The sequence below is a fragment of the Anopheles coustani genome, chromosome 2 (genome assembly GCF_943734705.1).
Source record: "Anopheles coustani chromosome 2, idAnoCousDA_361_x.2, whole genome shotgun sequence".
NCBI lineage: Eukaryota > Metazoa > Arthropoda > Insecta > Diptera > Culicidae > Anopheles > Anopheles coustani.
In genome coordinates, this window is record NC_071289.1 from 63,961,520 (window position 1) to 63,984,919 (window position 23,400).

Consider the following 23,400-nt stretch of genomic DNA (forward strand, 5'->3'; position numbering starts at 1 on the left):
AATCTTAACAATTAAAACATTTTTTCAAATACTTAGCAAAACCATTAGTTTACAATTACTCTTATAAACAGACAAAAATAAACTAATTCTAATTCACTCGACCTATGACTGTCAATTACATTTTTGAGGTAACCTGTCAAGTGTAGGTTCGCGGGCGCTTCTACGCATCATCGTCACTTCGCTTCAAGTTTTCGTTTGCTACGCATCGCAACGTACGAAGCCGAAAGAAAATTTAAAGAAAAAGTATAATTCAACGTTAAAACGTACCACAAGTGTAAAACCAGTGAAACCAAGTATAACTTCAAACTGCCCAACGTGCATTAGCTTCAGAGTGTGCTGCCAAGCTAGCGTAAAATCCGTTCGAAGTTCATTCAACCAGGCGAGGTTAGGCACCAAGCGGAAAAACAAAATGGTCGACAAAATTGAGATGAGCCTTGATGAAATCATCAAGTCGCAGAAAGGTTCCCGTGGACCTCGTGGAGGAGGCCGCGCCGGCGGAGCCGGTCGGCCAAGCCGTCGTCCAACCAGCGGAGCAAGCAGCCGTAATGGATTCCGCTCGAACCAGCCGCGCAACGGAGCCGTCGGTAGCGGCGGTGGCGGAGTCCTCAAGGGGCGCAATCGTGGCGGAATTTCCCGCGCACGCTTCGGGCGGGTAAGACAGTGAACCTACCATAGAACGACGCGCTGGGTGTGCGATTTCAACCTCTGAGAGAGCAACCGTGACGAGCTTGAGCTCTTACCTTGGGTGCTGGGCCAGTTTCCGGCAGCCTCCCCAAAATCGTCCGACGGACGCCAGAGCAGCGCAAGGTAGCTGCGGCTTTCCAATCTCGTCCTCCGTTGCCGCAAGCACCGTTCGTTCCTGGCAATTACCCGCTTCGGAGTTTCGCTTCCGTTTCTCGAGTGCCCCCGTGGGCTAGGGAACCTTCCCGGAAATGATTGACGGTAGTACGAGGGAATAATGAAATCGGATGGACAGTTGTTGGTTAACGAAGGAATAGAAATGTGCCGATGGGGAAATTTGAGCGTTTTATGTGAAAATCGATTGCATCGCTGCATAAAGGATGCACGAAAACTCTTTTTGCGCTGCAGTAATATGTGCCCAAGGTGACGCCATTAAAAATCAAGATGGCGCCGACCGTGGTGAAAATATTGGCTGCCTCTTCCTCCCCTTCCTCCGCTCTTGTTCATCTTACGATCAGTATCATGGTGTGCTGGTAGTAGTAATACGTCGCGTGAAACGTGCAAGTGTGTTCGTGTCGTGTCGTGTTTCGGGCGATCGAAAGGAAAAGAAAAATGGTGCGTGCGTTGGAAAAGGAATGCGAAAAGTGTGAGGAAAAGCAGCAAGAAGGTGGCTCAATCTGCAATGTGTGTTAGCGAAGTTGCAGTATTTAGGAAACGGTTTTTGTTGCTTAAGTTTTTCCAATGTCCCGTTATTTTGAGAGTTCCTATGTCGTCCTATCAGTGATCTGTTTTGATGGTGCTTACCGTCTTGAAATTTCCACCGCCATGTTGAGTTCGTTGGTTTTCAATGCATATAGTCTCTACGAAAGAAGGACCATTTTGTGGCTATTGTTTCTTCATTCGTTTTTGTGCGCGTGTGTGTTCATATTCACGGCAAAAGAGTAAATCCTTTTCAAGATGAGTCATAATGCGTGAAAAGAAAAATGTCAGTGTGTTCCAAGCGATGTGTGTTTGCGATGATCACGAATCCTAGTTATAGCTGAAAATTTAATGAAAATGTCTTAAAGTGAACACTTTTCCCCAATCCTGTACCTTTTTGCTGGTTCATATTCGAACCGTCACACATCCATCCAGCTTCTTGCAGTGCGATCTAAGTTCCCAGTGTTCGTAAAGTCGCCGTGGTTACGCGCTGTTGCTATATCAACAAACCTCCCCTCGCTGTTTGGAAAGAAGGAGCAGAAGAAAGGAGTATTGTATTTACATGCAGCATCAGACGGTTTCTTGCTCCTTATCATAGTATCAACGTCTATAGTTCTAAAACCACGTATTATTTTCGCAGCTCATCGTTTGATTTCCGCTAATTTTCGAGAGAGAAACAAAACATGCTAAGCTAGCAGAATCCCTTCGTAGCATTTCTTCGCTGGATTGCACTGAGAGAAAAGAGAAAGAGAAGATCAATATGCTGACAACACGAAATAATATTCCATTCAATGAGGAAAGGATGTCCTTTACAGTAGAGCTGAATGCTGACATAACGTCCTTTCCAAACAAAAACCAGCCGCAGCCACCATCTGTCGGGTGTCTCTTCATCTGAAGCAAGTGGACGAGCGTTCATTGGAAGATGTTGAAGCAACTGTGATAAATCTGCATCTGCGGTGGGATCACAACTCTTTGCCAAAATATCGAACCAGATGGCGACTGGATTTAATTTTTGCAGCTAGTAACATATCTATCGAACGATTCCTCTCGCCTTCCTGTCACAGAACAACTGATGACGCTGTCTGTGCATCATCAGTCCTTCGAGTCCTCTAGTATTCTTACCTTTTCTACGTACGTACAAGAACCTAAGCATAAACACACGAACGCTACGCTCAAGGGAATGCACGCCCGAAAGCGGCCTCCGTGTCCCAAGCGGGTGAGCGGAAGGAAACCGGAGCAAACGGAAACCGGAGATACGGAAGCGAATCGGCCAAGGAGAGAATTATTCCATTATTGTCCCAATCGGAAGAGCAAAGGAAGCTCATGAGGAAAAGGGGTTCGGGCGTGATTATTTCGAGATGATCGGTTGCTGTCCGCTCCTCCGGGTTTTTTTTGGATACGGACCGGCGCGGTGTTCTGCATCAAAAGAGGAGAAGGCGCGCACGTAGCGAAAGACACACACAGAATTCTTAGAGACCAAGAGAGAACCAATGAGTGATGAAAAACCAAAATCCACCAACACAAACCCCGTCACATCAATCCACAGGGCGACGTAAACAGCGCATGGAAACATGATATGTACGATGGACCCCGCAAGGGGGGCCGTTCGCTGACGACGGGTGGCGGCGCAGGTGCAGGAGGATCATCCGGCGGAGTCACGAAGCTCCTGGTTTCGAACCTGGACTTTGGCGTGTCGGAGACGGACATCAACGAGCTGTTTATCGAATTTGGACCCCTGAAGAACGCTTCGGTGCATTACGATCGTTCGGGTCGTTCCCTTGGTAAGTGATCGTTAGAAGCACGCAAACAAAAGCAATTAGCAGTTAATAAACTGTTTCCTTGTCCTGTTTCTTTTCCTTAGGAACGGCGGATGTGATCTTTGAGCGGCGCGCGGATGCCATTAAAGCAATGATGCAATACAATGGAGTACCTCTAGACGGGCGGCCGATGAGCATTCAGCTGGCGACCTCTGAAATACCCACCGCGCGTCCAGCGCGTCCCGCGCCAATTCCGTCCAGTTCATCGCGATCCCCGCGCAAACCGACCGGAGGACGAACAAGCGGAGGTACGGAGACTTGCAATTTTAGTTTCGTTTCGTAGCAAGCGATCATTCTCATAATATTTCTCCCTTGAATTCCTTAGGAAAACCGCCTGCACGTCGCGGTGGTGCTGGAGGTGGTGGCGGTGGCGCTGGAGGAAGACGCCAGCCACGAGAAACGAAGACCGCTGAAGAGCTGGACGCCGAACTGGATGCGTACACCAAAGACATGAAGTAGAATTTCTGCGGATCTCTCCGATCGGGTGCTGCTGCTGCAAACAAGAGTGAACTCTGCTGATACCGCTTGATATTCAAAGATCAAAGTAGAGGGCACACAATGTTAAGAGTATTTCCTGCCGACAAACAAATCTTTCTAAACGGTAAAAGAACAAACGTTTGTACGCAATAGTCGGTGGAGAGTACAAAGCAGCGAGAGGGCACCACGGTTCACAATTCACAATTCATAACCTTGTATATAGAAAATCGCAGCATATTAGGGTCCAATCGATCCGACCCCCGGGGTCGCTCCGTACGGAAGCGGTGGCCGTTTACACAAACCATATGTGTATTCTGTGTTCTGCGTGTAAATTCTACTGTTGAATTGAGCGTGGTTAGGTCTAGATTACGGTATTTGAAGGTAACGCATTTCTTGCTTCGTCACAATTTATCAGCAGTTATAAAGATCGGTATGACGTTTTAAGTTTTCCCAAAAAATAATGATGAACTGGATGAAGTTAATAAGCGGTAGGTGAATTCGTGATCATAAACGAATTCCTTGCAAACGCAACCATGCGCCGGGTCATCTGACACGCGACGAGGGAACGTTTTAATCCAATTTTTTGGACGTACTAGAGTACCGAAGTAAGATAGTTTATTTTCATTCAACACTATCAAGCATAGATTGCGCAGCAAGAAGCAGACAACTGATAATCTTTAGTTTTTACTAAGCTAGACAAATAGGGACGAAATAATAGGAGAAGGAAACGTAGCAAATATTTCGGTCGGAAAAGTTTAGGGGCTGGGAGATGCTGAGGAAAAACCTGAAGGTTTGATTTGATTCTGCTATCGTATCAGGGAATTGATATTTTCTTCAACGTTTATTGAATGATTTGTTCTAAAATGAGCCTCTAGTGAGGGGAGGAAAACACATTTTCTTTCTTTATTTTTTTACAACATCTGTTTTTGGCGGGTTCTCAACTCATCCGATTTGTCTTACGACGAGGGGAAAGATCTAAATAATGTTTTTTTAATATTACTTTTCTTCATCTCAATGCCATTTCAATCATTCACTGTTAATCCACACTTGCTTGAGGTATGCGAAAAGATACGAGCAATTATCCAGAACTTAGGTCAGGTTTTAGACGCGCTATAGCTTTTTTTCTTCTCGAACTACGTGACGCCAAGAAGTCGACTCGGAAAAGCACTGCAATACAGTGAGAAAATAAAACATAAATAAAAAATCTAATCAAGTTTGTACAAGTCTTGTGTTTAATTTTATTTCGTTAATATATTTTTCTTACGAATAGTTTGTACAGTTGTTTGGTATTTTCTCCCCTCCATCATTGCTCTATCCAGTTGAAGCCAAACGAATCGATCAAGTAGAATCGGACATACTGTTTGTCCTGCGTTGTCACGAATGCGTTAAACCGCATCTCTTCGTTGCCTTCGTTCGAACTGGTCCGAAGGCTGGGACTGTCCATTTCAGCAAGCTCGATCCGATGTTCGATCGTTACGCTGGCTGACGACGACGCGAACTCATTTAAGATCGACATATGGCGGCTACTGCTTCCCGCGAGCGATGAAACCTGCGTCGAAACTGACCCATCCAGTGGGCTTCCGTGCTCGAAGTCCCGCGCTGTTCCGCCGCTGGCAAAGTACGAGGGTTTCGTAAAGATGATGGTTTTCTTCCACTTCTCCGCCAGCTTGCGGAGCGCTTTGCACTGCGTTCTCAGGAAGGTGTCCATTCGGACGAGATTCTGCTCGGTGCATTTGCTCCAATAGAACGTTGCAAGCGAATCTATCAACACGTAGGACAGTGTGCCATCTTTGAGAAAACGGTCCGGCAGGGCGACCAACGATAATTCGTACTGCTCCAGTGAGTAACACCGCACTAGGAGTAGGCGCCGGAGGGCGGTACGCTGGATGGTGCCAATTTGTTGCGGTGTCAAGCTTGCCGCCACCGACGGGTCGGCCAGGTTCAGGATGTACTTTTCCATCACACTCAGTAGCATCATCCGGTTGAAGCTGTTCTCGCAATCGATGAAAACGGCACCCGTTTCATGTCCTCCGCAATTCCCGGGAAGGACAATGCGCGCAATCAGTTCGTGCAGAAGCAACGATTTGCCAGTATTGCTTTCACCGTGAATTTGTACCAGCTCGCCAGATTTCGGACCACCGTCGGGAAATATGGCTGAATCGAGGCAGGGTATGCTTTCTCCGCTGGACGAAACGCGCACAACAACGGCTGAAAATGCAGACTCCATCTTTCGATACGAGTTCCGACAAAACGCCGGCATATTTTTGTTTGTAAACAAAACCAACAACTGGTTGATGTAAAGGATTTGGTTTGTACATGCAGACTTTTTTTGTTTTACCAAGTGTTTTGTGTACTTTTGTTACGTCCACATGAATTATTGGTACAATGTTCATGGTAGTTTAGTGAAAAAATTTATCAAACGAATGGTTCAGGAACTTCTGGCCAAGCATTGCAAAGGAAATGAAAATGCAGTAGCCAAACTGTATTTACATTTAAGGTCTACAACAAATTACAAAATTATAATACTAACGAATATATTGAATACGACTATTATTGATTATTGGTCTTCACTATTAGTTAAAGAAGCGCATTTGTTGGTGGGAACCTTTTATACAACCTACTTTACGTCGTTTTGGGAAACATCCACCGCGAGCGATCTGTCAGTTCAAATGAAATTACGTCGTTTGAAAAGCGGATGTTAATGTACTAAAACTATTTCATCTTCTAAGCTACGTAAATTTACATGTTGCATTATACATTACAACGTGTTTACAGATTGGTCAACAAACCTTCATTCAATGTCGATGCTTGGCTTTCGAAACATTACTTACAAGTTCCCTCTGTAATTCAACAACACACGGTTGGGTTCCGAATAGCTACCAGCGTGTTGATATGGCTAAACAATTATTCTTCACATTGTGATGAAACTGTATTTCAAAGCTTGGATTAAAAAATCTTGACCTATACGAAATATATATTTTGAAACACATGCTTCAACGTGGCCTAAGTGAGCTAACATATGATCCGTTCTGGTCTGAAACCTTGGGGTTTCAACTACAACACGAAGGTAATGATCTATCATCATTGTAGGCAATAGTGTGGTTAATGATTTTACATAGTTGCCCCGGCTTGTCATTCGACTATTTATATGCTTCATATCGTCGTCGTTTTGTCGCTATAGATAATCTCTGAATTCTTTATTCCAAAATTTTACAATATTCACCGAGATTAAGTCGCTGCATGATAGTGGTTTTGGAAACGCTTATAATACTGAATTTGTTCTATTGATTGTTTTTATAATGATTGCCTCTGCATAGTGGACTAATCGGTCAGAGACCTTTTACTAGTATATCAACTATTTAAAACATATTTGAATCAGCAATTCAGTCATTTATAGAAAGATGTTATATTCCCTTATGACGTTTTGATGAAATTAAACATTTATGACACAAAAATCTAGATCAACCATCTGTTCTGATAACATATTATAGAAGAAAGAATATGTTGTACAATACACGTTCAACTTCTGTTTGTAAATTTTAAGGAACAACCCCGTTTAGTTTGTTATGTGTACAATCGGATTAAGTAACAACTGAATCTATTGTTAATTAAACATAATTACAACAAGAATCAGACGTGAAAAAAACCACACATTCCAATGCATATATTTCCTTTAAAAACCATATTGTGGGTATTTCATATTGATCGTGTTGGTCGCGTTTATCCGAAACCGGCTCTCTACCACACGGTAACGCTAGGCGTGGATAATTATAAATCAGCTGATCTCCTGCTAGGATCACCAACTCCATACGGAGGTGGTCTGATCGGCAGGTAAAACTGTCCCCATAGCGCATCGCGCGTTATCCCATGAGGAGAACCGTCGCACACATATTGACTGATCCGATCTAAAAATGATCAACGGCTCACCAGATTGGAAGCGATCAAGAAAACTAAAACGAAAACAATAGAAACCATAATTTCCATTTGTCCGTCCTTCAGGTTTTCTCACTCGCCACGCTCTTTCTCATCTGTTTGGTGCTTTTCTGCCGTGTCTTCCCGAATCTTCTATTTTCGTGCGGCTCTTCGGGGCGCTCTGCGTACGATCCACTTTGTATTGACGACCCACCATCCCTATGCGGGGGGTGGATTTTCCAATCCGTTTTCCAACCGGCGCGCTGCTTGCGGTCGCAGCCGGTTTTGGGGCCCCGGCAGCGGCTCGTGCCATGGTCCCCGGATTAACTGCGCCGGCAATCGTCACTCGTTGGTCGTGATTCACGCGAGTCGTATCGGTGCGGTGCAACCCGGCGAGTCACCTCGTCATCGTGACGTGCAAAGTGCATCGGCGAGTGATTGATCCAAGCAGTCCGGACAACTTCCGTCAAACGAGGAAGAAAAATTGAACCGTTCAAAGTGACTAGTATTTGAGTGATTTTAAAGTTCCTTCGTGAATAATGTTGGTGAGTTATGTAGCTTACCTTTATTTAAAAGAAATAGTAACCATTCTAACCATAATGTACCGTGACGTTAATGTGTGACTGTGCTGGTTTGTTTATTAAACAAAATGGGGTGATTAATTTTTAACGTTTCAATTCTATCGGTTATAACATCCAGTTGGTTTCCTAAATTTTTAACGTGGTTTATTCGGCTAACCTTTAGACCGACCGTTTGCTCACCGGAGTTAAAACGAAATCTACCAAAAATATCCATCCCATCTAATCAGAACGTTCGGTGCAAACCTTGACCGCCCGCGAAAGAAAAAAAAAACCCGATTGTTCTCTATCAACAATCCTCCCTCCCCCCTGGTGGGGGTATCAGGAAGCGATGGATGCGAAGGGAACATAAGAAACCAAATCCATCATTATCAGCGCACGATTGGCATGCGTCCGTGTGTCCGCTGTTGCCGGGAGAGCGCACAGTTTATCGCTCGGCGCACACGGCACACACAAAAATCGATCGGACGCGAACAACATGCTAAGCGCTGGACTAAATTTGTTTGCCCGAGCTGATAAAGCGCGCACGAAACGGACAGGACACAGGACAGGAAATTGGATGCCGTTGGTGGTGGTGGTTGTGGTGGCTCAACGATGATGATGATGATGATGATGATTTGGTTTATTGTTGTCTTCTTTCTCTTTGTAGCCCGACGGGGGCACTATCACTAGCAAAACGGCGTAAACAAGGATCGAAAGATCTCGAGAGTGTCTGCTGGGGGGAGGGAGGGGGAGGGACTGAGCACCGTGGGGGGGACTCGAGGGTGGGAGCACACACTCACCACCCATCGAGCGGACGCAAAAATGGGAAGTGACACGATAAGGAGTGTTCGCGATAGATCTTCCGCCGGCGAAAAACAACATATTGCACCATGTTTTTTTACCTCGGTCGACAAACAACGAGAGACACAACACACGGCAGGAACGTGCACAAATTGAACAAACAGAGGCGAATGAAAAGAAGAAGGGAAAAAACAACACATCCATAATGAAACGGGTTCGCGCACACTTGGCGCACACTGGAACCGTCAACGTCAAGGGCGAAAACCATGCGCCCCCTGCGTGTGTCGGCTTTATCTGCTGAAGGACGAATGGCGCTGTTTTAGGAAATTCATTTGAATAATGATAAATCAAGTGTTCGCGATCACCGTTATCGTGTTTGTAAGCTTTCGGTGGGCAAACAGGAAGCTGATTTCGAATTTATGTTTTAATCATTTCAAATCTATCCTACCATAAATGTGGATCTTCCTTTAAATTAGTAGTCAAAAAGTCCGTTGGCTTATGATGGAAACCTTTTTCAAAAATATCCTCTTTATTCATTAACTGAACCTAGTATTCTTAGGATTTGAACAGCCTCATTCAATCCGTTTTAAAATAAAATTAAATTCACCGCAAAAGTAGTACTCTGTCTTATTCGTCAATGTGTGCTTCTGCTATGTGACCTTGGCTTGGTTGATCTCGGGATTTCTTCCGATAATCCTACATTGCCAAACCACCACAACCAAACCCCAACGACTCGGATATATCCCCCGGAATATCCGTTGGGTGGGAAATTTCCCAACCTGCAGCCCAAAACAGTCACGTTTTCTGCGGCCGCAACCCGTCGCTCCATTATCTCCTATCGTGGGGACGCGTGTGTTTCACGTTGCCAAAATACTGGGTACCATGTCCCCATCTCTTCCAGTAGATGGTATGATAGGCGCGATACACGGAATGGAGTGCTATTTTTAGAAGGGGGTTGGGTCTACAGGACAAGGGAAGATAGGGCCTCACCGATACCAAAATGGGGCACGTTTATCGACCAAAGGTGGATTGATGGAAAATCCTGCAGATTGGTTTACCTGTGGTCATCTTATCTAGGCCTAGGTATTCTAATTGAATGATACTTGTGAATGCTGTTCTGCAATTCATAAGTCATATAGGTGATCGAAAATGTTGGGTGGAACAAAGGATTATTAAGTACATAGTCACACAAGTAAAAGCCTCAATACAATCGCTTCTAATTTCTAAAGTTCTTCGACTTATCCTCAAGTAAAGTTATCGACAGTCCCTGCTTTGATAATAAATCGTCAGCAAAACTTCTTCTAGCGACATTGGTTAAGATAAACGTCATAAGATAGACAAATTTCATCATCTTCCGCGAAAGGCCACAGCGTCGAATAGCAACCGATTTTGGGGGGTGGGAGGGAATATTTTGTTTACTTCCAACACCACGATAACGACGTACGCAACCCGATCCTTCCACCCGATTGCGTGTGCAGGGCAACGTCTCCCCCCCCCCCACCCCAAAACTTTGCAGGTAGGGTCGGGTTGCAAAAAGATAACGCGGCCGTCGTTGTTATAACATGGACCGGCGCACGCCACGGACGCATGGTATTTTCGCCCAAACAAGACAAAAATTTGGGGGGCCTGTTTGTGGCACACTGTCGCTAAGGGCACATGGTTGCAGCTGTGGTGTGTCCATTTCCCAAAACACGTTGTTTTTTCGTGTTCTTGACTTAGGCGTGGACCGTGTTTGTTTGTATGTGCGTGCGCGGAATGACGTTGCAGTTGGGTTACGCACGATATAAGAAGGTGGTCCTATGCCGATTATCGAGGCTCGCGGTCGAATATCAAACCCTGGTTCACCATGTTTGTGGCAAATCACGACTCTGCCCACTTCTCTCAAGGTTTCTATTCATCTCATGGCTCACGAACGCACTGTAAAATGCCCTGAATTACTCCCTTGATCAGCTCCAGGCTGACCTCGTCGACCGTGTTTTCCTGCGCGTACAGTAGAATCTCCTCGCTGACCATCGCCACGTCGACGCCGTCCGGATCGATGCCGGGCTTGTGACGGATGCCGTTCGCTATGAACTCGATCGTTTCCGGATGGTTGATGTCGGCGATGTGCAGGGTGGCCAACACCTGCTTCATAATGTCCACCAGGATGTTGTGGGAGTAGTTTTGCGAAGCGGGAAATATCATCTCCAGACTGTTGCCGACGATCTCTCCCAAGATTTCCTTGGTGTCGATGTCGTAGCCCTCCTTGAACGTGCGGAAGATGCTCTCGATCAGCTCGGCGATCGCCTGAGGTGGGATCGTGATCAGCAGCTCTTCCGGGATGAACGATTTAAAGTTCTCGATAATGTGCGGCAGCAGGTCGCTCGCATGTTCCGGGGCAAAGTTGTGTATAATGTTGGACAGGTAGTGGGCCAGATGGTTCACCACTCGCTTGATGTCCGACTGGAGGACGCGCGATCCTAGCTGCTCCACGAGGAAATCGTCGATAAGGCTGGAAATTTCGTTGTACAGGAAGTTATCCGGCGAGCTGGCCCTGGTGCTCGGCGGTGCGGAGTCCATTACCGCGTTGTACACCGACTCATCTGGGATGGGCACCGGTTTTCCGCAGACTGGCGGTGGGATGGCGATCTCCACGTCCGGACTCTCGGCTGACAGTGGCTTACACTTCATGCTCAGCGTACGTATCTCACGCTGGAGGGTGTTTATCTGTTCTTTCTGAATCTTGGCGATTTCCCGTAACTTACTGAGGTCCTCCGAGTAGGTGGGTGGAGGATGGGCACGCTTCTCTTGCAACTGTTTCTGGTGAGCCAGCGCCTTCTCCAAATTATTATACTCCTCCTGTAGTACGGTGAGCACGTGTAGCTTTTCCGTTCCCTCCTGAATGACCTTCTTTAGCTCTTCTTGTTTTTTTGCGTACAATTTCTGAAATCATCAAAGAGTGCGTGATAAATTAACACTATCAGAAAACAGTTAGAATGTAGAATTGTACCTTCAATTCCTTCGTGCGTTCATCGTAGTTCTTCTTGACGTCGTCTAGATTGGCCCGCATCTCGAACGTGTACTGACGAAGGATGGTTTCTTCCAGCTCGTCCAGATCGATCACTCGTCCAAACTTCTTCATCATCGTTTCATTGATCTCCTCCCGAAGTGTCACTAGCTGCTGGCGCATGTACTTGATGTCGGTTTTCATGCGCGCTAAATGGACGACGTTCACCCGATGCCTGCGCTTTGTCTCGAGCGTTTCAACCGCCAGCTGGTCAACCCGAGCGTATAGCTTCAACAGCGCCTCACGGTTGAACAGTAGACTGTGCTCCACGTCGTGGAACTCCGTTTCCGTGCGGAAGTACTGCATCTGGTCCATCTTAACGATCACTAGCGTGTCGATGTCGTTCAGCCGCCGTTGCTTCTCACGGCGTAGTTCGAGTAGCTCGTCTTTCTTCTGCCCCAAACGAAGCTCTGAGTCGGCCAGCTGAGGCTTAAGGTTCTCCAGTGTCTTGTGTAGTTCGCGCAGGGAGCGATCTTCCGCGTAGTGACGTCGCTGAAGATCCAGCTTCTCGTCACGTAGTTGTATGGCCAGATTGTACGTGTCCGGATCGCAGCCGGATGGGCATTGGTTGAGATCAAGGAACACCTTGCTCACCTCACTGTCGTTCGCAACTTCCAACCCATCGATGTCTTCCGAGGAGTACTCGGAGGAGGAGTCGGATTCGTTGTCGTTGATCTTACATGGCTTGTATTTCTTCTTGTAGATACGTTTCATGACCTTCGCGAACTCGTTGTCCAGGCAGCTCGAGTTGAAGCGCTGTAGGTTTGAACGCTGCTCCCTCTGGATCAGCTCGATCTCTTGTTCAACCTGATCAATCGATGCCCGTGCGTCCTGTACCGCCTGGAGCAACCCATTTCGTTCGATGGTCACTTGTTCCACGCCATTCAAGACGTCCGTCTCGAGCTTGCTAAAGTCCTTCAGTATCCACAGTTCCTGATACAGTGTAAGTTGGAAGTTTTCCAGCAACTTTGCGTTCGTCTCCACCACCAGCCGTTCGTGGGACAACTTTTCCAGCTCCCGATCAAATTCAGCGATGCGCCGTGCTACTTTGTCGATAATTTTATCCTGCTTGAAAAGTTTCCTCACGAGCCTCATCTCACATAACTCTTGTTCGTGTTTGTTTTGCCCTGGTAATGGCTTGGCCGTCATCCGTTCGTCGCTGCTTAGACCGAGTGCTTCCTGGAGAATTGAGTCATAATAATCTGGTGTTCCCTTAACACCCTTCTTCCGCACCAGATCTTGCGGGACGGTGTCCAATCGCGTTCGATCCTCTTCAAACTTGTACTGCTCATCGGCGTACTCCAGTTCCACATCGATCACCACTTCCCGCTGCAGTTGCTTCCGTTTGTCCGTCGGAAGTTCTGCATGAATGTCCCTCAGCTTGACCTTCTGCTTTTCCACGTAACATCTCAACTGCACCTTTCTGTCCCGTAGTGCAAACACTTTTTCATTGTACTCGTTGCGTAAGGTAAACATCTCCCGACGGACGCGCAACAGCTCGTGGTACTTGCCGGTCGTCGTCTCCACTTGCTCCTCGCTGGGCTCATACTCCGGGTCACTCTTCAGATTGTAGTCTCCGATTGAGCTGGCCGCCTCCCGGATGGCCAGATCGTCGGCCGGATCGTTCAAGTTCGGATCCGGTTTGGACGCTTTATGTTCTTCCCACTGAAACAATGTGATCACATTTTAAAATTACCAACTCCGTGGTTCCCAGATAATCATTGCAACCATTTTACCTCCTGTTGGCGAATCATTTCCTGGTTTTTGCGTTCCCGATACTTCGATAAAAGTCGTCTCATTTTACTTTCGAGCTTAAAGTCGATGGTTGACTGGGACAGACCCTCAAGGAACGACTCCTTCCGTTGCAGCTGTGAGTCTTTGCGGCGATCCTTCCGTTTATCTGTGGATGTTTCGGGAAGCCTAGAAGAAATCAAAGCATTACCAAACATATTCTAAAATTTCCCTAGATTAAGTGAGAGTGTCAAACTACAGTGTATACTACACAAACAAAATCTGTGTGGGTGTGCGACATAATCATTAGAAATATAAATTTTACTAAGGTGTGATTTAATGTTTGTGTAATCAAACATCTTCAGCTCGTGCAAATGGATCTTTTTAAAACACATTACAAATGCACTCTGGGTCCAACAAACCTGTCCTCCGGAGTTTTACATAACTCAATGAATTGGCTTAATATTTAACCAATGGAAAAATTAGAAGAGAAATTATCAATATTACCGCCCGTCGCGATTGCGTCAAATCCCTACTCACCGTCTACGATTTTCCTCTTCTTCTACTAATTTTTCCACTTGTTTAAGCGTTTGGAAATAGTCATCGTCTAGCTTCTCGATTCGAAAACTTTTCACTGACTGTCCGGTGCTGAAATGGAATGAGATTGTTTTACATGAAAGCCACCACCTTCGACGGCAACTATCAACCGTACCTTATGGCCAACACCTCGATAGGGAAGCCCTCCAGCGGGTTCAGAAAGAAGCGATGTAGCTTGCCCGCCGTAATGCGCACTTTCTCGACGTCAAACGCCATCCGGCGGTGGACGAGAGCCATTTCGGACTCGAGCTGCCTTTGCAAATCGTCCGTTATGCGCTCATCCAGGACAAAGTCCGTCACCGGAATACGGTACGACTCCGGCAACGAACGGTTGCGCTCGAGCAGAGCCTCAAACTGCTTACGGTATGTTGCGACGGTCTCCAGCACTTCGTTCTTACGCCCAGCGACGATCCGTTCGAGCCGGTCCCGCTCCTGGCGAGCCTTTTGCTCTTCCAGCGATGGGTAGTTCTGCTCGTCGATGTCGAACACACGCTTGACGGATTTTTCCAACGCCTTAGGCGGGATGGCTTGAAACGGTTCTCCTTCACCGTACCAACGGTACGCAAACAGGTTTCCATCGGTACCGGTGCTGAAGATGTACGAATAGTCGTAGCTAAACGCCAATCCCGTCACGCGTCCGGTACGGTTGTCGTGCATGGGCAGCGTCCAGTAGTCACCGAGATCACGGAAATCCTCCTTCGTCCTGGTCACCCGCAGTGCGCCCTCGCTGGTGCCAAAGATTGTGTAATGAGTGCTGAGAAAGAGAAGAAAAGTAACATGAATCAACACTGAGACGATCGGAAAGTGGAGCGTGTCGCTTACTCCCGCAGGTAGCACGTCAGCTCCGCGTCTTCCGCCTCCGGGATCGGTGTGCACGAGATGGGGTCTTCATCGTCGAATCCATACTCATAGACGTATCCCGCGTCGTAGCCTCCCATGGAGAGCCACAGCGTGTCCTCTTCGGTGTAGCGTGCCCATAGAATTGGGTTTGGTATTTTCGGAATGAACAGCGGTTCCAGCTCTTCCTCTCCGTCCGAGTCAGCTAGAAACGCTACTTCGTTGATTTCGGCCCGTGGGTCGTCTTGGCGAAGCTTCTCCAGCGTTTGCAGCTTCCGTGCGCGCTTTTCCTGCTTGCGCCGCTCGATGTCCGCGATGCGCAAGTTTCGTTTGATCTCCGACTTGACCGATTGGAATGTCAGCTGCTTGATCTCGACGTGGCGCAGGTGGTATGATATGGTCGTATAGTCGACCGGCGATTCCGGGAGTTCTACCTCGAGTAGCTGACCGTGTTGACAGCCGACCAGAGCGATCGAAGCGTAGCCTGGCTTCCAGTCGAGTGATGTCACCGGAGATGGTGTGTACACGAGTCCGATGGGTTCGATTGTCACGTGTGGAGTCCCACGGACACATCGGTGCACGAAGATGGTCTTATCATCCGCACCGGACACCAGAATCGTCTCACGGATGTTGAGGGCCAGCGCGGTGATGGTCCGGGCGTGTGGTTTCAGTACCTGTATCAAGTTGACTCGATTCTCCGGGTAGGATAGGTGACCATCGTGTAGGTTTAGTGCGACGGCTCGTAAAAATCCATCGCTGAATCCGAGAATCAAAATGGCTCCGGTTGGATCGAGTGTCGGCGGGAGCCAAAGCATTGTTCTACCGGCACACTGGAACCGGTGGCTCAGTAGGAGTTCCCGCTTGGCGTAGTCGTACACGCACAGCATTCCGTCAACACCGAGCGTTGCCACGTGGGAGGATACCGGCGAAGCCTGAACGGCGGCGATAGCCCCAGCGTGACACTTGAACAGCTGCTGCGGTGGTTCGGTGTGATGCGCCGGTGTGAGATCACACAACCAGATACAGCCGTTGCCATCCTGCGCGTACCATTCGTAATCGCCCTGCTTGTTAACTAAACACATCAGCTCGCTGTGATGGTGCGGGTCTGACCCGATGCGAAACTCCATGATGGGTTCGATCTCCACAAAGCGATCGTCGTCCGGGGGGTCGGCCAACTCGACCGTCTCCCAGAACCAGATCTTTATTTTTCCATCCAAACCGGCCGTCATTACCTCACCAGCGCGCATGTGCAGCTGTGTGATGGAGCCCTCGTGGCACGGTTTCCTTCCCTTCCGGCACACCTCTAGCTTGATCAGACCGGCTTCCCATACCAGAATGTTACCCCACTGGCAACCCGACAGAACCTTCTCGTCGGGCAAAGGCAATATACCGATGATGTCTGATATTTCCGTCTTCCCGAAGCGTCCCAGCTCGCCCTGGAGCTTCAACCCGGTGAAGGTGTGTGACATCTTCCAGAATTTGATATGCCCAAGTCCTTTCAACAAAAATGGAATATTCTGTTAGTAATTTCCAATTGACATCCTTAAATAAGAACATGTTAGAGATCCTCCTTGAGGTCTACACTACTTACCACAAGTGGTGATGTGCCCGGGAACAGACGGTGAAAACATCACATTGATCACGTCGTTCGAGAAGGACTTGCATCGCAGTACTATCTCCCCCTCCAACCAGTTCCACACCGTCAGCATATAGTCCGGTTCGATGCCCTGCGAAATTAGCAGCTTCCCATCGACGGTATAGTCGATCCGAGAGTATCCGCCCGTCGTACCGCCGGTGAGAATCCTCTCTACCGTCATCTCCGGGTACTGGTAGATGATGATAGGCGGATTGGGCCCATTTTCACCGACGGTCAGATGTGAAAACTCTTCACTCGGATTGGTCTAAAAGGGCGAAAAAGGCAAACAAAACATGGTTGCTAGGTAACGACGCAACGAGATACATTGGACACGCAAGTTTTCTTACGGTAATACATCCGATGCCGCCACCGGTAGAGCTCCGGCGTGTCGTGACCGTGCGGGTTCCAACGTGAAAAAAATGTATCAGATTTCCCGACGCAAATACTAGCACATTCTCGTCCACTTTACACAAGTTAAAGTAGCGCTTGCAGTCGTAGCCGTAGGAGTAACTTGAAAGAGAAAGTTTAGTGATAAAAAAATGGTCAGAAGTGGCGAAATATTGGGAAATTGTGGAAGTGGGCTACTTACTCCAATTCCAGAAGCTCGATTGGGATAGTACAGGATGAGTTCCGGATCGGTTTCGATATCATGGAGTGGATACGTTTTGATTTTCCATTCGAAGACGAGCCATTCTGCTGAGTTTGTTCCATTTTTGCTACCGTTTGAAGCTAGTGATTCTCGAGACTAAACGAAACATTCTTCCAGCAGGGCTTGCTTGGTTGCACCCTCTGCTATTTCTATAGGAACAGTGTCAGGAGCATAGCAACCGCCAAACATGTTGCACATTTACGATATATAGGAACATGCGGCCGAATATGTTGAACATGGTTTTGTTTTAGTTTGTTGACTTAACGAAAACGTATTTCTTAATTTTTTCTCTCTGAGGAATGGGTACACAAATACAATACCTAATGTTTGTTTATTTCGAATCCTGTCATTTTCGTAAGATAAGAATGGTCGTTGAATCATGTGATTAAAGAACAATAAAGGTTTGTAATCTTCCACTCCAATCAAGGTAAACATCGTCCCTACTTAAGATATTTAGCAGAGTCACGTTCGATTGAGCTGCAATCTGCAATATTCCAGCGTTTATGATTGTAATCGCCCCCTTTCGAATGCAGATTGCGCACCTGCAATCGGGGAGGTGAACCCCAAAACTGCATCAAAACCGGCTGCCCAGCTAGAACCCGTTCATTGACCGTGTGTGTTTACGCTTCGTGAAATCCCGACAAAGCTGATGAAACATCGCGTTCGAGTTTCAACAGGTCTCCCGGTTTCGATAAGCGCCGTCCCGGTACATCTGTTTTACGAGCATCCCCCGTGCTCGTGGAGTCCAAGGTATACCGGCAGAAGGGTTCCGCCGGATAATCGCCTTATCGCGGTGGCTATCCCAGGGCTAACGATATTCGATCGGCCTACGACCCATAAATAATCGTCCCGGGGTTCGGTGTCAGCGGCGAAGGAAACGAGCGCACTATCAGTAGCCACCTTCAGCTGCCAACCGACACGAACCGGATTCGTGTACACGGTGACTGATTCCCAGGCCTTTGTGACGGATTTGGTGGCTCTATTTTGGGCACCCCCGGGCCCCTCAGGAGCTGTGGAAGGAGACGTTCATTAATCATCGTGGTCTGGGTGGAGTGGGAGGGAGTAACCCGGTCGTAACGTCGATTTCCAAACGCTGGCAGGGCAAAGTCCGCGAGGAATCGCGGAGTTTCGGCGACTGATTCCACCGGCGATACCCGTTCGACTCCATTGCATGTGCAGTACGGCGGTGGGGTAGATACAGGCAGTGGGTGAAATACTGAGCGGGGGAAAATAATGAGGCAGAAGATTGCGAGTGGAATCGTAAGTGCATCCTTTCTAAGTGGGCCAAACCGGAGAGCGCACGAGTGGCGATAAGCCCACCCGGCTACGTATGGAACGCCATGCACTGAGAGCCGGAACCGGTTCGAACCGGTTACGGATAACCCCCGGCTGGGGGTTAATTTACTGAACAATCGCGCTAGCGATCGGGTTGATCTGGCCCGTCTTCCGGCCGGTTGCGTCAATGAATGGCAAGATGGTTCTGGTCCCTCGTTATAAGTGTTTTGAAAATGTTGTTAAAAGAAATTGTTTTAAAACGAATGCGAAAGCCTTGTGGAATGAAATTCATCTATGATTTTTCCACCCACTTCCCAAGCATGCCGTTATTCGAATCATCAGCATAAAGCATGATTCCGCTGCGTGATGTAATAGTTCCCAAACGTTGCCACGGGATCACCGGAAAGTTTCCAAAGTCCACGGCCTCGTTGGAACGACACCGGTAGATTATCGACAGTGTTATAAATATAAAAACCTAGTCCAACTTCACCGCTGGGAAGCACAACGTCCCGCCGAATCGGGGCGTTTGTTTCAATAATTGACTCGGAATATTGTGTTGCGATAAGGCACGAGGTCGGGAAAAATGCTAATCGAAACCGGGTTGAACCGGCTTCAATCGCTGCAGTCATTCCGAGGCGGGTGGCTCTAGGTTGGGAGGTGACGCGGGGAAACGTTATCAGGTGAAGACTACATCCAGATCGGACAGTGGACGCTGAGTGACAACAGTAGTGCATCTTGAAGGCGGTGTACATTATGCATACCGCGCATCGGGTTTGCACAAGAGTTGTGTAAATCGGATTCAGATTCATGAATCTGAATGAATCTCTGCCTTATAAGGGATTCATGAATCTTTCGCCGCGAGATTCATGAATCCCAAAGACACACCAAATGATGTAAAGTCACCAACCAAAAGTCGGTTGAGGGACCACCTTTTTTTTTTTTTTTTTGGTCTCATTGTCCACGCCTATGACAGAATCGGGGAGATTCATGACAGAACCATGAAAGATTCATGAAGATTCATTAAGGTTTCGAAAAATTCATTAAGCTTTGAATATTCGAATCCGCAAAGATTCATGAATCCATCTGAATGAATCTTAGGTAAAAGATTCATATGAATGAACCTCGCCAAAAGATTCATTAAGCACAACACTAGTTTGCACCGTTTGGAAGCTGGTGTGAAGTGAGGGCAGTCACGCGATTGCCGTTTGTTTTGCTAGTGACCTCTTGTTTACGAAGCTTCTGCAGAAAGCTAGCCTCCCCGCCAAGCAGTGTGCGAAGTTGTTTGAAGCTTTATCAACAGAATTGCACCCTTTTCGTTTGCGACTGTAACTTTCTTCGAATAATAAACTCCTACAGTATGTGTTTTATGACGTTGCACCGCTTTATTGGGGGTTCAAAAACGCAATCTCATAGACACACTACAAGGCGTAGTAGAAGATGGCCCCATGGATTAGAACATGCTCAAACACTCGGCACTGATCGTAGATCTTCCCCCCTGTCGGTCCGCTTGGTATGGCCTAATCCCGTTCTTCCTGGGCGGACGTCATAAGACGACGAGTTGTTTGATAAACAACCCACTGGAAATAGAAAACAAAAACTGGATTTACAATTTCTCTCCACCTTCGGACACCCAGCAGTTTACCGCACAGAGGAAGGGGACGTCTTGGATTTACTTTATCGTCTTGCCCTCTTCTGAATGCCGACCCTGTCAATAAAGGCATCCACGAGGGTCCGGGAGTTTGTTGTCACAGGTTTGTATACTGGGAAAGTGGAATAAACATTCGAAAGACTTAAAACCGTTACGAAAAGCACAATATTTGCCATTGGGAAACAATTGACATTCCCGTAGGGACTTCAGACACAAAAATCCCCTCTTCCCAAGGGGTTTGTTCCGCACAGGTGACGAGCCAGAGTGTAAGTGGTCTAGTAGATTAGAGCTCCCCTGTGAATCAAGTAGCCAAATCATACCTAACGGCCTTGCTGCGGCCCAACCAGCAGCACTTCGATTGCGTCCGATTCGGTCACCTACACCCCCGATAGTAGAGTGCGCAGTAAGTCTACGCAAAGTCATCGTACATCGACTCTATGGAAAGCTTAAAGCTGGCACGCCCCAGGGTGGGCTGACTTGTTCGGTGTGACCTGTGCAACCCTGGACCGGCGATGGCGTCGCAATGGGCATGCGATGAACGGGTGGCGGTACAAGGATCCATACCGCCATTCTTGTACGTGACGTAGCTCGGCTGGACCGGGTGGACCAGTTCGAACCGGATCACGCAGAGTGTCTGACGGGTGCGACGCCTCCATCGATAACCGGTTCGATGCGGTTCCGTAGACATTGACGATGCAGCTTTCGCTTCACGTTATCGCAAACATAGTCCCTGCGTGTGGGCTCAATCGATGGCGGAGGGAGGGCCCCCCCAGCATTGCACTCGAGGGGATCCATCGCTATACTTTGACCCGAATCGCACTTACTCAAAGTGCAACGACAGAGGACTCTGATCTGAGATCTAATCGTAACTTTGTTAACATTCTCATTCCCTGGAAATCTAATCATCTTAACAAAATTAATTGCTTCCCAACATAAAAAAAAACCGTGGGAGATGTTTTTCCAAACCGGAATTGTGCGAGCCTAACGCGTAGTAGCTGACGAAACCAGTCGGTATCGAAACATAACCATCAAAGGGCCGAGTCTAGACGATGTCTATGCCGATACACGCTGACAACGTCCAATTATCGGCATTCATTTAAATGCCCTTGGGTTTTGTGACCCATTTTTTCTATTTGCTTCACAGGAGGTACTCCTGACTCATGAGTTTGATTGGTTGATTTTGATACTTTTTATCAATACCCCCCCCGATGCACTTACCTGATACATTGTAGTCCTATGATATGGTAGTTCTTTTAACATTGACCACTGAAACTGAACACGTTGACTGCCGTGTCACCCAAAAAGTGGATGACAGCAACAATGCTCATTAATCCTTCACACTAAAATGAAAGAGGACTGAAGTAGTAGTAGGCTATAATAACTACATAAATGTGTATCCTTTTGAAAGATTAGTTTTTTGCAAGATCAGTCAAAAGACAAGTCGGGTCAAAGCTATTTTTTGCTCCGCCATTGTTGTGACAGTTGGTTGAAAAAGCGTTTACAAAAATTTCTAGCATACTTGTGCGAGATCTCCGTCAAAATCTTCGCGAAATAGGTAATTATTAATTCTAGATCGCAGTATCCATGGTCTCGCGGATAGAAGCAGCTCTTCGGTGTGAAGTGATTGGATATGGATCCTTCTGCTCGCCTTGATTGTTGGAATTAAGAAGTGTAATGGTCTGCCTTATATGCAGCCTTCCTCCAGAACATATTTCGAACGCCTCAATTCCTTGTTCATACCAAATTTGCAGTTTTATCTCACTTTCCTGGCTGCTCGTGAGTGGTAAACAAAATTTCAACCAACTGTCAAAAGTTTTCCCACGGTTTTTCTCTCGTTACATGGTATGCTGCGACCACTTTTCCATTGATTTTGGTTTTTTGCTTAGTTTTCGAAAACCATTGGTTAAATAAATTTGGTAATCTAATTTTAACGAAAAATGATTGTACTTAAACTGTATGCTCACCATAAAATACCCACTGTTTTTTGGTAGAAAACGGTATCGGATCTTTTTATGCGAGAGCCTTTGCTAATTTACTACGTAGTTGCTAAGGCAGAAAACAAGAGTGACCAATCAACGATTATTATTTAACCAAGCTCAACGTTTTTATTGTTTGATTGTCCAAAAACTCACACACCCTGATGGATAGTTGAATCTTAACTATGATTCACATCTACCCGTTTCGAAAGAATTATGAAATTTTATGTAAATAATTCTCCGAAAATAATGTTTTAAAGTGTCTTAATAAGTTAAAACAATCTTACAATAAACAAATGCAAATCTCCTATTCGGTTTCATTTCGCTTTACATTTTGGTAAACATTTTTCATTACAAGGCGGTTACACAGGCCTCAACTGGATGAAGAGCAATTAAACCTACCTCCCTTGTTTCCACCAATAAACAGGATTTCAATCACCATTTTTTTTTAATGCAACGTTTTCAATGGTTAAGAGGAATAATTTATTTTCAGTTGAGTGGATTCAATTTTTTCACAACCAAGAAATACGATTCGGAACATTTTCATACATGACGAATGCCTGACGACCGATCTACAATATACTGCCCCGTGACAGTAACATTAACTCTTCTCGGAAATAGGTTAAGTCCTACAAGAGAATGTCGAGTAATTGATAAAAAGGCAAAAGCAAAATAAAAAGACAAACAAAATAAAATACTGAACTCGATAACGAGTAAGTTAATCTATTTCTTCTGAATCTTGATTTCCGGAGGAGTTGATTCACATCCTCAACTTTTATACTTCAAGTCAATCACACTGTTAGGATTCGTCCTAACGAGCGCCAATAAAAAAGAATAAAAAAGGATTTCTTATTAGCACTTAACCTTTTTATCGCAACTTCTGATTTTTGCCCGATTTCCTCCATTTATATTTTCGACCCGGAGGCGTTCGCCGACCTGAGAGGTCAACGATCGGCGATCAGTCAGCTGTTCGCTGAAGTTCCCGTTTTTGGTGTTACCGTTATCTGTCGGGGTATCTTTTCTGAGTCGAATAGACAACTGGCGTAAGGAACGAAAAG

General features: G+C 46.7%; 3 protein-coding genes across 3 annotated transcripts; 1 reads left to right on the forward strand and 2 right to left on the reverse strand.

The window, feature by feature from the left end:
• The first annotated feature begins 178 nt into the window (after positions 1–178).
• LOC131262275 (THO complex subunit 4) lies at positions 179–4,897 on the forward strand. The gene is made up of 4 exons (XM_058264242.1): positions 179–652; positions 2,927–3,161; positions 3,242–3,445; positions 3,523–4,897. Exons 1-4 carry the CDS (start codon positions 410–412, stop codon positions 3,654–3,656), a joined length of 816 nt encoding a protein of 271 aa, XP_058120225.1. The 5' UTR covers positions 179–409; the 3' UTR covers positions 3,657–4,897.
• Positions 4,898–5,947, reverse strand: LOC131262274 (DNA repair protein Rad51 homolog). Its single transcript, XM_058264241.1, has one exon. The coding sequence runs from the start codon at positions 5,932–5,934 to the stop codon at positions 4,978–4,980; it is 957 nt and encodes a 318-aa protein (XP_058120224.1). The 5' UTR covers positions 5,935–5,947; the 3' UTR covers positions 4,898–4,977.
• Positions 5,948–10,846: 4,899 nt separating this feature from the next.
• On the reverse strand, positions 10,847–17,505 carry LOC131264813 (cilia- and flagella-associated protein 44). Its single transcript, XM_058267080.1, has 10 exons — positions 17,384–17,505; positions 17,142–17,304; positions 16,750–17,059; positions 15,144–16,653; positions 14,437–15,075; positions 14,265–14,372; positions 14,147–14,182; positions 13,730–13,913; positions 11,937–13,658; positions 10,847–11,869 (listed from the first exon to the last, which is right to left on the reverse strand). Exons 1-10 carry the CDS (start codon positions 17,503–17,505, stop codon positions 10,847–10,849), a joined length of 5,817 nt encoding a protein of 1,938 aa, XP_058123063.1.
• Between the last annotated feature and the right edge of the window lie 5,895 nt (positions 17,506–23,400).